Source organism: Anas platyrhynchos, chromosome 21, assembly GCF_047663525.1.
Source record: "Anas platyrhynchos isolate ZD024472 breed Pekin duck chromosome 21, IASCAAS_PekinDuck_T2T, whole genome shotgun sequence".
Lineage (NCBI taxonomy): Eukaryota > Metazoa > Chordata > Aves > Anseriformes > Anatidae > Anas > Anas platyrhynchos.
In genome coordinates, this window is record NC_092607.1 from 16,664,443 (window position 1) to 16,678,999 (window position 14,557).

Below are 14,557 nucleotides of genomic sequence, written 5' to 3' on the forward strand. Positions count from 1 at the left end.
AACAAGTGCCCAGGGAAGTGGCTTGGAGGAGGAAGAGGTGGTCCAAGGCAGCATCCCCACCATCACATCCCACTGCTGGGGTGAAGCTGGGGAAACTGGAAATCGATCCTGCAGGGAAGGTCTGCAAAGCCCCAGGGGCTGCTACCAAAGCCAGCACAGCAGAATTGAGCCACCTGTGCCTTTGTAGCCTTCCCTCCAGCTTTCCCATCCAAAGCATCCCAAGAGTTCTTCTCTGAGCACAAAATAAATAAATAAATAAATAAATAAATAAATAAACAAACAAACAAACAAACAAACAAACAAACAACTTCTGCATGGTAGAGAGTTTGGAGGGGCATTTGCACTGGGAAAACAGAAGGAATATCTTCAGTTCCTGGCTACAGCAGTCTGGCACGAGTGTTGAACACATCTGATGGAAACAGCGCCAAAAACATTGGCAGGCGTATCTGCCACCAAAATCAACATGCTGCACGGTGCTAACCCTACTTAATGGTTTTGTTTTTCAATTAGAAATAAGGGGGCAGGGAGGAAAGCTCTGAAAATCACACACTTCTTTTTGCTTTTCCAAAGTAGCTCTGTGTTTTTCAGTACATCCATTTTTCACTATTATTTCTCCTGTGATTTTAAAGAAAGTAATTACTTGAAAACATTGCAAAACATATGAATTAAACCAAATGTTTTGATTACCTCAAAGCCAGTGATGTTTCCTTTCCTCAATAATTTCAAAATTAAACTTAAAAAAATCTTATCTGAGAAGCCTGTTTAAAAGGGAATGTTTGGTATTTTGCAGCCCTTCTGTTAGGTGGACAGCTGCCAGCATGTTACTCTTTCAGTGTTAAAAATACTTCTAATGGACCCAAACTCCAGCTCTAAGCTATTTAGAAAGGAAAAAAAAAAAAAAAAAAAAAGACAAACAAACATGTTTTTCTAGTCCTTCTCCTTAGCCTCTCATACAGAAAAAAAACACCCTGATTGTACCTGGAATTTCTTAGCTAAGATATAAATACCGTATTTAAATTATAATGACTGCATTCATAACATGTCTGCTCTTTGAAGGAAAGGTGGAAAGGTGTAGCTGCACTGGGACAAATTTTGTTCTCCCCCTCCTCCCCACCTGAAAATGTGCAGGATTTCTCCATGGAGATAATCGAGTGTTGAAAGGAAAATTCATGTCATGTAATTTCCACGGGAGACTTCTCTTGTTCAGCAGATTTCATTACTGCAAACGTTTCAACACTTCCTCCATACAACCACATTAAAACAAGGGGTGGGGGTGGGGAATGAAATAATCCTTCTCTGGAGGTTTTATGGTATTACTTTAATGAGTCTGCCCTTCTGTTACCCTCAAGCTTTTTTGAGTTTGTCCACCCAAAAGTTCCGGAGCCCATCACGCAGACAACACCCTGAGGCTTGCACACAGACCACAGAGGAAGGGGCTTGTAAAGTGCTAGCAGCTGTGCAGAACTCTAGCCAAGCTGGGCAAAATTCCCTCCGGATTAATGCAGACAGACATTTGGGAAAGGTCTGTGCTGTGCTGAGCACCCAGATCTGCTGGGTGGGTTCCTCCAGGGGAATCAGGGTAACCCTGTGGCCACATCTTCCCTGGGAGAGCTCCTCAGGTGCACCACAACCAGAGACACCAATCCCCCATCTGTCAGAGACATTCTGTCTTAAACTTCTGCCTCAGGGCTTTCTGCACGTTCTGTATCTTCTCCGTGATCACCGTGTCACTGAGGTGATCGCCGAACTTCTGTTTCAACAGCACCCGGATGATTTTGATGCAGCGTTCGTCCATCATGGGCTTCGCCTCCCGGAACGTGTTGCCCCTCCGCCCCGTGATGGAGTGGCTCTGGATGTAGTCGGAGGTGAAGAGCTTGTAGAGCAGAGTCTTGCAGGCCGTGCTGATTTTCTGGTCGAAACGGATGGCCTCTTTGAGCTGTTCCTTGGTGTAGCCGTTGAAGAGCTCCACCACCTCGCAGGGCGGCCGGTGGGGCTCCTCCTGGAAGGAGAGGGATTCCAGCCGCTGCACCTTCTTCTTCAGAGAGAGGACGTCCTGCTGCAGGTCCAAGACCATCCTCTCCAGCTGCTCTACCTTCTCCCTGAAAAATTAAATCCAGAGGATAAGATGGGCAGAGGGAAAACAGCCCCATGGCTCTTGCTAAACCCAAGCAGCACTGACGTGCGTCCTGCAAGTGAGCCCAGGACAAGGTTTCTGCCAGAATGCCTGGGTGATGAGCAAAAAATGACATAGTCAAGGCTTTCCAGAGGCTCAGAAACATTCAACTCTCAACCCCACCTCATCATGCATGCCTGGTGGCTTGGATGGCCAATTTTCTTTTCAGTTTTAAGGAAGATACAAGGCCAGTAAGTCCCAGGGGGCACTTATCCATGGTACAAAACAATGGAAACACAAGAAATGACAATACCAGTGCCATAACATGATTTTTGGCACATGTTTCTTTGCAGTAAAACTGTCCCTAGTAGCTACTTCATCACTGGGTACTTGTCGTTAAAGTAATGGACAATAAAGCAAGCAACACGCAACCATGTTCAAACACGATAGGTGGCATTTTGATGGTTATAGGCAAGAGCTTTGTGGTTTCTGCACTGTTTTAGAGCCTTCCTGCATCTCTAGCAGTGAGCCCTACAATCAGAAACACCTGGCTCTGATTACATTGAGATTCAGCAGCTCTTGGCTCTGAAATTGCACCATTTTGTCACCCAGCTGTGGTCTCAGTGTTCATTTCTGTAGTGAGGGAAATACAGTTAGGAACAAGTGCCTCCTTTTGCTAATTACCTTTCCATTTCACCAGGACCGAATTTTTTCTGAACTCTCTCAAAGTCATCCGTCTCTTGCAAAGCATCCAGCTTTCGTTCTTCACAGCTGGAAGAAACAAGCAAGCTAAGAAGCACTGCCGCCAGCTCCACGTTCCTGTTGGATTAATTTTTGCTGAGAATTATCTGGAATTTAAGGGCTGGCAGCAAAGTCAGCTCTGGTTTCACTTACAGCAAACCCAAAACATCGCATGAAATGATTTTATATGGCACGAGACAGTCGGGGTCCTCACCGTGCCGCCAGGTGTTACCTGTTCAGACAGACGTGTTGCTGGCACTGGGACAAGATGCCATCTGACTTCCTCTTCATTGCCAGGGCAACGTAATCTAGAGGCAGGAATGGGGGACAAAATGAACAAGCCTGCTGTTGACCAGGCCAGCACCTGAATCCCTTTGTCTCCAGGACAAATTATCTTAACACTCGTGCCGAATTGCACAACAACACATGGTTCTCTTTGCATAACCAGAATGACCTGAATGTGCTTTCCAGGACTGAACAACGGGGATTTTGTTTTTAGAGAAGGTGGTGTCTTGAGGGCTGCTTGTGTTTTCAACCAAGAAAAAAAAAAACAAACAGTGGGCAAGGCAGGAGGAATCAGTGTGTCTCTGGACCCTGCTGTTAGTCAGCACGTAGAGAATGCACCCGTGCATTTCTAGAACTGCTTAGCACATGCACTGGTGGATGGAAAAGCAGGCAAACAAAGAGGCAAACGTTAGAAGACTTGGCTAATCAAGGGACAGGACTTTTGGGTGTCACAGGCATTCAGGCAGGCTGGATTGGTTTCTTGGCTGACAGGGAAAGAGCTGCTAGCCCAGGAGGAAAAGTTGGTGCCTGGCAGAGCAGATCCCATATGCTGTTGCACATGCACCTCCTTGTAGACAACCCTCCTGAAGATCTCACGGGTGAAAAGGACCAGAAGATTTCATCTCTGACCCTCGTAGACCTGGAGCAAAGCGGAGGTGTCCTGGCAGCCACACAGGTTCCCAGCCCAACAGCAGGAGATGGCTAGGAGTCAAGGTCCTGATTTACAGCCCCATTTACCTCTGGTAGCGGTGCCAGCCCTGTCCTCTTCACCCTGGGATGTCCCTGGCACAGCAAGGGTGACGAAAGGGGCCGGGGGGGTGAAGGCACTGGCTGGGTGGGGTGGCCCCAGGGCACGTCTCTCCTTGATGATGGAGGAGCTGCCAACATCACCGGGCAGGCTGGCCTCGGCTGCCCGCAGCAGCGGCTTGCTGGGGTAACTCCGGTCCCCGTATTTCCTGGAGGCATTCCCTGGGGTCCATTTTGGGAAGGTTTTCCTGGATTTTTTTGCCTGAGGTGGCATCATGCTGTGGTTGGCCGGTTCATCTTCTGAAAGCAAAGTGGATACTCAAGACGTGCAATTTGGGGTCTGTGTTGGGCATCCCCCACCTCCCGCTCGCCGCTGCTCACCCTGATGGTAGGGCTGGGAAATTTGTGACGGGACAGCACCACACAGAGCAGCTCCCCACCCAGAAAGCCCCAGGGGAGGTAGAAAGGTGCCATCTTCAACTCCTTTCTCCCCAAACCCATCATCCCGCTGTACTAAAAGCTCCAAAAGCCGGGACACTACTCACTTAACGTCCCCAGGAGCTGTCTGCCTTCCTGCAGCTTCTTCTCCAGGACATCTTTGTGCTCTGCAGGAAAAGAGGAGAGGACCTTTCAGCACCGACCTTGTTCCCTCCTGAGCAGCCCCAAGTCTCACCCTCCAAGGACGGGGCCCTCACTCACCACTGATGCCCTCCACCATGCCCCAGTAGAGCCCGCTGAAGCCGGGGCAGCGGGCCAGCACCTGCTCGCCCACCGTGTAGAGGTGGAAGGGCTTGCGGGGCTCCTTGATGTTCTCGATGTTGATGACACGGCTGCCGTCGGGCCAGCTGATGAGGACGTAGAGCTTGGATGACATCGGGGCTGCCCACCTAGAGCAGGAGGAGAGCATCACAGCACGGCTTCGTGCTCGGGAGAAATTCATTAAGGGGGCTCTGCCTGAGGCTGCAAGCCCCGTAAGTACAAAATATTTCCTCTTTCATCTTTTCTATCTGTTGTTCCTCTTTCCCCATCCCTCCCCTGCTGTGCTTGTCTTGTCCTAAATCCTTCCCCTGTGGGGTTGTCCTGACTGGGGCACAGTCCCACAAGATTTTATTGTCCCTCAGTTTAATTTGAAGGACTCCAGCTACTCGTGGTGTCAGCTGGGGTCAGGCAGGGGCTGCTCAAACTTGGGATGTGTTGGGCAGACCCTGGACAAGCCACCAAGCAGGCAGAAGCTGGTTCTTCTGCCAGCATGAACCAGCACAGCTCAATCAACATCAACGGGGCTACAGCAATTTGCTGCAGAGGGGGACCAGATCTGTGCGATATCCGGGCAGGACAGGGAAAAGACTCAAAAAGACCCAGGTGTGTTCCAGAAAATGCTCTTCCCTTTGCCTGTAAAGCTATTTTCAGAAATGTCAAACTGCTTTGATAATGAGGGCATCAGTTTACCTCCATTTCACACAAAGGGAAACTGAGGCACGGAGCAGCAAAGGAGACATTGAAGACAGCCAAATAGCTTTCAAACCCTCCCAAGCCACAGGAGCAGGTGAGGACCAGGCTTAGTAAGGATTTCTTTCCAGGTTTCATCCCACACATCACAGATGAGCACAAAACCAGGCAGGGACCAGCCGCCCAAGCTCCTAAGGGCTCTGGCAGAGCATCCCTCAGCCCGTCCTGCTCCACTTTGTGGCAGCGTTTGGCAGAAGGGTTCTGGGGACTGGGGCTGAGCCCCTGTGCCAGGCAGCACACGGAGGATGGCTGCAGTGCCCGATGCCAATGGCAGGGAGCTGGGGCAGGGAGAGGAGTGGTGGAGCAGGGACAAACTGGCCAGACAGGCAGCTATGCCCCAATTTATTGCCATCTCTCATTTTGCATCCATATCCCCATTAAAGTTGAGCCTGGCCATGATTCCCCTCACCTGGGAGGTTCGGTTCACCCTGCACAACTTTCTCCTTCCCTTCCACCATCCAGCAGCTGCAGCAAAGCTGCTTGCAGGAGCTGTAACACTCCCTGAACCCGCCAGCCTGTCCTGCTGGCACAGACTCACATCTGGCTCGCTCCAATCGTTTTCCCCTGACCGAGACACGCCGTGCCATTTATTTTTATAAGGCAGCACCATACAGCAGCTCGCCATGCGCCGACAGCTTGCTCCCCACGTCCCCCTGCCAGCCACGGAGGTTGGATGCTCTGCAGCAGGCGGCTGCACCCAGCCCTCTGCGTAGCCCCAGGAAGGATACAGAGACCAAGCAGAGTGGGATATACTGAAAGCTGAGACTTCTCCCTCCCCAAAACACAGCTGTTTTAAAGAGATCCTATATTCTACACAGCAAACAACCCCAACCCCCCCAAATCTCCCTACAGGTGTTTTTCTTTCCGTACCATTTAAAGCAAAAAGCACTGATCTTCACTCCTCTGCTGCTCCTTCCTGCCCCACTTACCAGGTGCTCGTTTCCCTGACCGAACACAACAAAACTACACAAATGCACAGACAGAGAAAGAGAGAAAGAGAGAGAGAGATCAAAATCCTGATAGCAACAGAGCTCGTCCTTGCCTGGTTAGCACTGCTCCAGGTGTTGAGTCTTGCAAAATGTCTCCTGGCTATGCAGATCTCAGCTGCCTGCTCCAGGAGAGGAGGTGGCCGGACAGTCCTTTGCCTTGGGCTTGTCCCTTCACCACAGTTCCTTCTCAGGTCTCCTTTGTCTGGCTTAGAAAGCTCCCACCTGCTGTCCCCACTGCATTACAAAAAGAAGGAAGAAAAAAAAAAAAAAAGGAAAAAAAAGCCCCTTTGCTTTCTTTTTTTCTTGATTGTTTTGTTTCAGCATTATTTTTCCTGTTATTTTTCCGTATACATATATATATTTTTTTCCTTAGCTTGTTTCAGGTCTGTTTCTTACAGGGAGAGAAAGCAGAAGAGAAGAGAAAAAGCCTTGGATTTTTTGGAGCATGAATAAACCTTGCATTTCCATGAGTTATTCATGAATAATTCATGAAAATGCATGATTAATTCAGGTTCATGAATTATTCAGGAATAATTCTCGAACATTCCTGGTTAATTCATGCTCACACAGCGAGTGAGTCAGGCTCTAGGGCTTGGCAAATTCCTTTCTCCCCGAGACAGGAGAAGAGAGGCTTAGAGACGGCTGCATTGTGCACTTCCCATTTGCTGAGCCTGAGAAGCAAACATTCTGCAGGCCCTTTTTTTTGAAACATGGGCTTGAAGAAGAGATCTGAAATGCCTGCAGCCTCCTGGCCATGGAGGAATAACACAGCACCAAAAGGGAGAGAAAGAGAGAGAGAATTTGCTCTTGGAAGGAAGCCTGGCAGCAAGGTTTTCTCCCTTTCAAAGCATCTTTTGGACTGGCTGCGCTTTTCCTTCTCCCCCTGCCTCCGGATCTCTGGCTGGTTAAGATGCACGCCAGCTGCTTCATTTGTTACCTGCTATGCACAGAAAAGGACAATACAAGCAATCTCTGCTTGAGGAAGCAGAGGGATTCCCCTTGCCACTCGCCCATCTGTCCCCACACGTGTGCACAAACACGCTCAGCCCCTTGGCTGCCGCAGCGCACGCTGGTGGCAGTCAGCTCTGGGGCACTGTTTTCCCCCGTGGTTCATCACAAACATTAAGCTGGAGAGGAACAGCTCAGTCTTTGTGAATTTCTCCCAAAAATGCCACCTCTGCAACACCTAGAGTTTGCTACCACAGTGTGTTTTTTTTTATTACTGGTGCGTGCAGGGTCACAGCCTGCAGCCAGTGGGGGGTCACAAAAAAATCCCCCTGCTGGGGTGGTCCCAGGGCTGGTGTGGGCACCTAGGACATTGCTGGGGGCTGAGCACAGAGCCCCAGGGCAGCCCAGGTACTATGCTGGGATGCTCATTAACAATCAGTTATCTCAAGAACCAGGAGACAGCCACCACAGCAACCCCAAATCCCACAGACTAGCTCAGCCAGGGGTTTAGTGACACAGGTTTTCAATACCTTGAGCTGCCAGTTTCCAGAAACCCAGCTAAAATACAAGGCATCAGCTTTGTCAGAGCCCACAGTGAAGAAAAGCTGCTGTGTGGTACCCAGCCTGCCATGGTCTGAGCTGGATCCCTGCAGGAAAAGGCACAGGGACTGGGGCCACCTCAGCCCAGTCCACAAAAGCTGCTCCAGCCCCTGCAGGACATGGAAATACAGCACAGGAGTGAATAATGTGAATAATCCAGCAGGGCTGTCTGTCTTGTCTTAGCCAAAAGCAGCTCTGGATGCTGTGGAGACTTCAGATGTTCAGTGAGATATCAGCAAAGGACCTCATACAGAACCACAGGGCAAGAAAACGTCTTTATCCCTGAATGGCAATATTCACAGCTCAAAGAATACAGCTGTCAGCCCAGGAAAACAAGATATTAAATAGAGATCCAAGATAAGGAAACATATCACTGCAGATACAAGTGTAAAAGCAGCGATATTTGAATTCTATGAAGTTTTGAATGATGTTGCTGAAGGAGAATTACACATGGAGAAGAATTGAAAAAGCAATGATGAGAAGAAAAATAATAGGCACATGACAATGGGTATGAGATTGGATTTCTGTTTTTATGCAGGATGTGGTCCAATAAAATCTGCTTGCAAAGTGGCCTTGCTGAAGCAAATATTGTTTGGTTTGCTTTGAAAATCCATCAGTATGCAAAGCCCAGTGGATGACTAGTCCTGGGGGCAGGAGTGGGCAGGGGCTCCACTGCAAGCGGTGGGAGAGGAAAGGTTGCAGTGACCACAAGAGGAAGACAAACTGTGGTCTCAGCAGATAAACCAAGACTCCATTTGTAAGCATAGTGTTATTATTGAGCTATTCCAGGAAAATGCAAGTCTGAAGTGAATCTGAAGCGTATGACTTCATGGGAATTAGCAAGTCCTGATTAGCTTTGCCATGCTGTGTTTGACTACAAAATCCATTGCCAGACCCTGACTGGGGGCTGTAGCAGAGCTGCTGTTTTGGGAACCTCCAGCTCTGCATTTCCTGGCTCTTTGAAAACAAATCTCATCCTGCCCCCCCAGCACCAGCACATTTCCACCCTGTAAGCCATATGTGCTGAGATTTAAGTTTCAGCTGTGACTAAGGGACAGTGATAGCGTCTTTGTAAACTTGTCTAGAGAAGCACTGAAGGAACCGTGTTCAGGAACCGTGTTCAGCATTTTACAAAACCAAGACCAGCGGCTGTTCAAATGCTGCCCTGTCTTTATCAGGATGATCATAATTGATGTTTAATGGGATTTAAATAGCAAATGTAGGTGTCTTTAATCTCCCTTTGTGTTTTACCCCTGCAGTGTTCCTTTTCGTTCAGCGTGCATGCTTCACCGTTTGAAGACACAGCGATGGATAACTGAGGGAAAAGAGCTGCATGGTTCATGATTCTTATTGACACAATGCAACAGTGTGGGTAACACCAAGCAGTGGGGTTTGGTGGGAGCAGACCTGAGCATCGCCAGGGCACGAGCTGCAAGAAGGACTCAGGCATTTAGCGAATCCCCCTTGTCCCCAGTCCCACTTGGGATGGCTGTTAGGGCTGTGGAAGTCATTAGAATGGATCTGGGATGTGATTTTGTGGCCATCTGTGTGACAAACGCAGTGGCATAAGTCACTGCCTGTACCAGAGAGAGACCACCTGGTGGCATTCTGCATTTTTAATGACAATAAGTACAAGTCCTGTCTCTGCTGGTGGTACGAGAACACCGAAACACGATCCAGGCTAATGAGGCTGGAATTAAATGTATTTTAATTAGAGACTTGTCTCTTTCTTAATAGGCTAGAAATAAGTTAAATCACTCGGAAATGGGGAGCAAGGCAAGTCCCAGGTCAGCAGTCACCTAGTCTGGTACACGATAATCCTACCCACTGCAGTTTGTCAAATTTTTTTTCCAGTCCACAGGCCTGGCAGAATATCTTGCAGTTTGGTAAATGTAAAGCCCTTTCTTCTCTTTGTTGCCTTGAATTCATCGGAATATTTTTTTTCCTCTGCAGAAAAGAGATTCCCCGTTGTAATTCCATTCAAAGAAGCCTTTCTTTTCACCTATTCAGCTTTGCATCATTTTGCAATGCCTATTTCCTGAGCTGTCTGTATTTATTTGACCTTTGCGCTCTACAACATCTGTTTCCTTATCTGCTTGGCTGGCTGGTTCCTTGGGCTTCTTTTGTGAGCTTGTCAGGGAGATAGCACAACTACAGCCTGGTGGGGGGGCACACGGGGCACGAGCTCCCAGGAGGAGGGCAGGGTGCTGCCTCCAGCCCTTTCCATGGGGTCCAGACAGAAGAGAGCTCTTGGCCACAGCTTGGGTCCATTGGGGTGGTTTTCCCCCATTTCTTCCCTTTTCTGGCAGAAAGCACAAAGTGGGCTACAAAGAGCAGTTATTTTCGTCAGGGGGCATGGGCACAGCACTGCACTGAGGTGCCACAGGGACGTGTCACCCCCCACAACGTCCCCAGGCACAGCATCCTGAACACCGAAACGTGTGAAATCCTCTGCTTTCACCTTACATAACCACAGCTGCTGATCATTCCTCGCAGGGCGCTTAATATTGCTGAATAATTCATCAGATCCCCTCCTACACGTCACAGCACCGAGTGAAGCAGCACCGAGGCCTTGCAGGCCCCGCGCGGTTGGCACCACACAGGCCCCAGAGGTGCCACCACAAAGGGGCCATGGGGGTCCCACCGAGCACCCCGGACACAGGGGCACAAAGAGAATGGAAACTGCTGAACAGGTTTGCAGCAACACACTGTAAAATCAGACAAACAGAGAAATCGTCCTCGGCCAGATGATTCTCTGGGCCTCTTGTGTGAATAATCTGTCAAAATCCATGGCTCTGCTTAGCAGGGAGAACAACCCCACCCCAGCCCTGCCTACTCAGTGACATTATTTTGGTACCTGACTACTTAAAAGGTGCAAGCATACTCTCTCTAATTTGCTAAACTGACAAATTTACTCCTCTCAGGAGACATCCTCATCTCCATCTTCACCCTCTTCAGCCTTACACACTCGGTTCAAAACATGAAAAGGTTTTTTTCCTTAATTTCTTCTCCAGGAAGAGGGAATTGATCTTTTATTTTTAGCATGACAGCCACAGCTTAAATTGACACGTTGACTGCAAAAATCCACTGCTCGTCACATCAAAGGCTGATTCAATAGTACCTATTACTCCGGTAATGGAGGTCTTCTCAGGGAAGAGTGAATTAGTACAAAGAGACACAAGCACAAAGCACGAGGGGGAGAGAGGATCTGACAGGACCAAAATGGATAGGGCCTTCTCTCTAGAGATGCACATCTGTGCAAGGAGGCACAGGAAGGAGCAGAAACTGAGAAGACAGTGGTGGTTTAAATTAGGATATTTCTTGCACAGGGCAAGCAAAAACATGACACACTTCTCACCTTGTCAATGAATGCAATTCATTCCTCTCAGCTCCAGCTGGGGAAATGTGGGGCAGGGTCCAGTCCTCACTTGCCTGGTGAAGGACAGAGTCGATCTGAGCTCAGCCCAGTTTTCACTGCATGAACTTCACAGGCTTCTACAAGATGTAACTCATGTTTGCAACAAGAAGAGCATTACCAGTGGCAGGGGAAGGTTTTACTCTTCCTCTTTCCTCTTCAAAGCAGAGATGTAGGACTTTGTGTGCCCCAACAAACCAGCAACCAACTCATGCCGTGGCTCTGCTGCTCAACACCATCAGTTCTGCACAGAACAGGCAGCAAACTGGTCTCTCTTTGCATTGCCCATTGTTTTTGGAGTGGGAACCACAGATCACCATCAAATATTTTCTCATGTTAAGCGCTCCACGTAGCCCTATCCAAATTCTGGATGCTGGTTTTAGGTTAATCCAACGCTGGGTATTTGGCCCTGTCATCAGAGTTCAGATCAACAGGCGCCCATCAGGCTGGGGCTTGGTCTCCTTCCAACCAACAGTAAATGAAAAGATCTACCAGGGATGTCATGGAAAACCTACACAAAGTCTCAGGTGCTTTCTCAGGAAAAGCTCACTTCTTGTTTTTTTGGGACCAAGGAAGGTCTTGTTTGCTCAGCTGGAAAGTGAGACAGTTTGTTTCTCATACCTACTCCACATGGCATCACTGATGTACATTTAACTCAGAGAAATCTGCTGATTGTCTTCCCCTAAATAAAGAGCTGTTCCTGCGAGTGACACCGTGGTGCGGGAAATGCAAATAGGCTGTTATTCAAATGCCATTTCTGAAGGGATTGTGCTCTGCTTTCAGATAAGATTAGGAGCTCAGTTACAGTACAGAAAAGGTCTTTCATTAAAAATTCTTTCATCAAATCAAACATAGAACATAATAAGGACAAGTTGCAAAGCTCTTCAGAAGCACATCTGTGCCAGACTGCTGGGTAGCGAGGCCTGACAGAGGGAGCCTCAGCTGTTCCTCCTCGCCTTCTTTCAAAGAAATGAGACCCACATACCTCATCTAAATACATTTGTGAGGAAAACACATAACCAAATACCTCTGGGGCACTGAGTTCATTGAATGCATATCTTACACTGGTGGAGAGGACCAGTATAGGCAACTATCCACTCATTTTAGATGTGCAATAGCACGTTCAGCTAAGTTGAGTAAAGCCTGGGAGCTCTGTTTCCAGTTCCAGCCAGGTAGCAGGAGATCAGTTATAGATTTTAAAGGTTTGTTTAAGCCCAGCATCTAACAGGAGATGCTGGATAATAACTGGATAATAAGCCTAACTGGATAACAAGCAGGTGTTGGTGAAAAAATGACCATTCCAATTTGGAGCCCAAAACAGAGATTCATTGATATTTCCTTTCAAAAGAAATCCCCAAAGCTCATAATCTGTTGAAGAAAACAGTCACCTGGAAGGGAAGAAACAGCATTTTTCAGCAGGCTTCACAACTCGGGCAACAGCCACCCCCATCAAACACTAGGGATGCAATTCCCACACCAAAAACCCTTCAAAGATCTCAAAAACCTTTCTCGGGACATGCTTGAAAAGTGATCCATGAAGGCCTAACATTCCCATCAAAGACAGCACAGGATGAGTATGAGAGCATGTGCAGAGCACTTCAAAATTCAGATCTCACAGATGAGAAGGGATTAAATCCCAACAGCTGATTATTCAGGAAAGGGATTAAGCCATGAGCGAGGGCTTGGCAAACAAGAGTGTTCATAACAAACCTATAGTAAGTGCACAGGGAGGAAGATAAAATAGGGCTGAATGCATCCTGAAGTTCCTCTTTAGACTGACTTGATGCCTAGTGGATGCTGCAGTGAGTCACAGACACCTGGCTCAAAACATGCCTGGCAGAACCAAAAAGTCTACTGATAAGCAGTGGAAACAATTAAAAGCACACACAGAAGTGAGTGTGCTGTTAAGGACTGAAGAAGAAAGACAAAGAGGCTAGACATCATATAATAATTTGTATAATGAAGGTAAAATAGATTCTTCTGTTCATTACGTACCAAAAGACTGACAGACCATTCAAAGAAACCAGAAAACAATTCACTGCTGTCAGTGGAAAGCTGTATCAAAAACAACCTGGAATTATAACCAGCACAGCAGCTTTCAGAGCATCTTTGATCTAAAGATTTATCAACTTGCACAAAAAGGGTTAGCTATCCATACAGATACCACAATATCCACACTGAGCTGGGGCAGTAAAGGATGCAAACTTTTGCATTTTGGGCTACAGAAACCAGAAACAAAATAAGAGAGGGACAGCAGAGAGTCAGAGCTCATGCTGGCAGTCTCCTTGCCCACCTCTGCTGGGCTCAGAGGGCACCCGAGAGGACAAGCAGCCTGAGCCCCCTTTGCCAGAGCTGTGCTGAGCCCCAGAGGAGAAAATCAGCATCAGTCCCAGGGGCAGAGCAGCCCCTGCCTGCCTGCTGGCTGCCTGCCAGGCTGTGCTGCATAATTACCCCAGCACAGATGGCTAATGACTTCGTCCTCTCCTCGCTGATGAGCCGGAGAAGGACTGAACAAGTTTGCTCGTTAGCAGCGTGACCCTTCAGGCTGCCTCGTACAAAGGAAAAGAGGCTCCGGGCACTCCAGCAGCACAAAAAAGGTGGATGCTTTCCAAAAAAACATCACTTTGGGGAACAGACAGGGCACGCTGGGCATCTGCGGTTAGTAGCAAGTCATGGTTTGGGCTCTCCATCCATCTCCTGTTCACTGACGCATCCTGCCCTCAGCCCTCTGCTGCCCTGCTGTGACACCGACACGCTGTGTTGGGAGGGGAGGAGATTTCTGCCTTGCTCAGAGGGAACTGCCAAAAAATAAAATAAAAATCACTCTGCTCTTCCCGTGCTGTGTTAGCACACAGCTCCCTGCTTGCCAGCTCCTGCAGAAACATTGACTTTGTGATGTGACCCCAGTGCCGTAACATCTGGGCACGCACGTGCAAAACTCCACTACAGGAACGTGCATCACCACTCCTCCAAAATGAGGCTGTTTATTTTTCTTTTACCAGCTCTAAACTCCTCCAGAAAACACACAGTGCAGGGCAGCCAGGGAGAGCAAAGTGCTGCCTCTGCGGAACAGCGGGCTGGTTTAAATTCTTCTCATTAGGTCGTTAACTGCTGGTTTCATTAGGCTGCCTACAGACAAAACATAATTGCTTAGTGGCTACTGCACAGTAAATAGCCAGTTGGGTTTATTAACGTTCTCACAGCTGTGAA

The 14,557-nt window shown here is 48.3% G+C and overlaps 1 protein-coding gene across 10 annotated transcripts in view; it reads right to left on the reverse strand.

Annotated features, from left to right (window-relative positions):
* Positions 1-299: 299 nt before the first annotated feature.
* Positions 300-14,557, reverse strand: part of LOC106019329 (uncharacterized) — a 29,541-nt gene continuing 15,283 nt past the window's right edge. For 4 of the 10 annotated variants that reach the window (XM_072026447.1, XM_072026448.1, XM_072026449.1 and 1 more), the window contains 7 exons: positions 6,438-6,618; positions 4,586-4,773; positions 4,432-4,491; positions 3,878-4,186; positions 3,087-3,162; positions 2,798-2,932; positions 300-2,099 (listed from right to left, as the gene is read on the reverse strand). In XM_072026447.1, the coding sequence (XP_071882548.1) occupies positions 1,655-2,099; positions 2,798-2,932; positions 3,087-3,162; positions 3,878-4,186; positions 4,432-4,491; positions 4,586-4,760 (1,200 nt within the window). In that variant the 5' untranslated portion in view covers positions 4,761-4,773; positions 6,438-6,618 and the 3' untranslated portion in view covers positions 300-1,654. The other 6 variants (XM_072026452.1, XM_072026454.1, XM_072026450.1 and 3 more) reach the window with 5 other exon arrangements.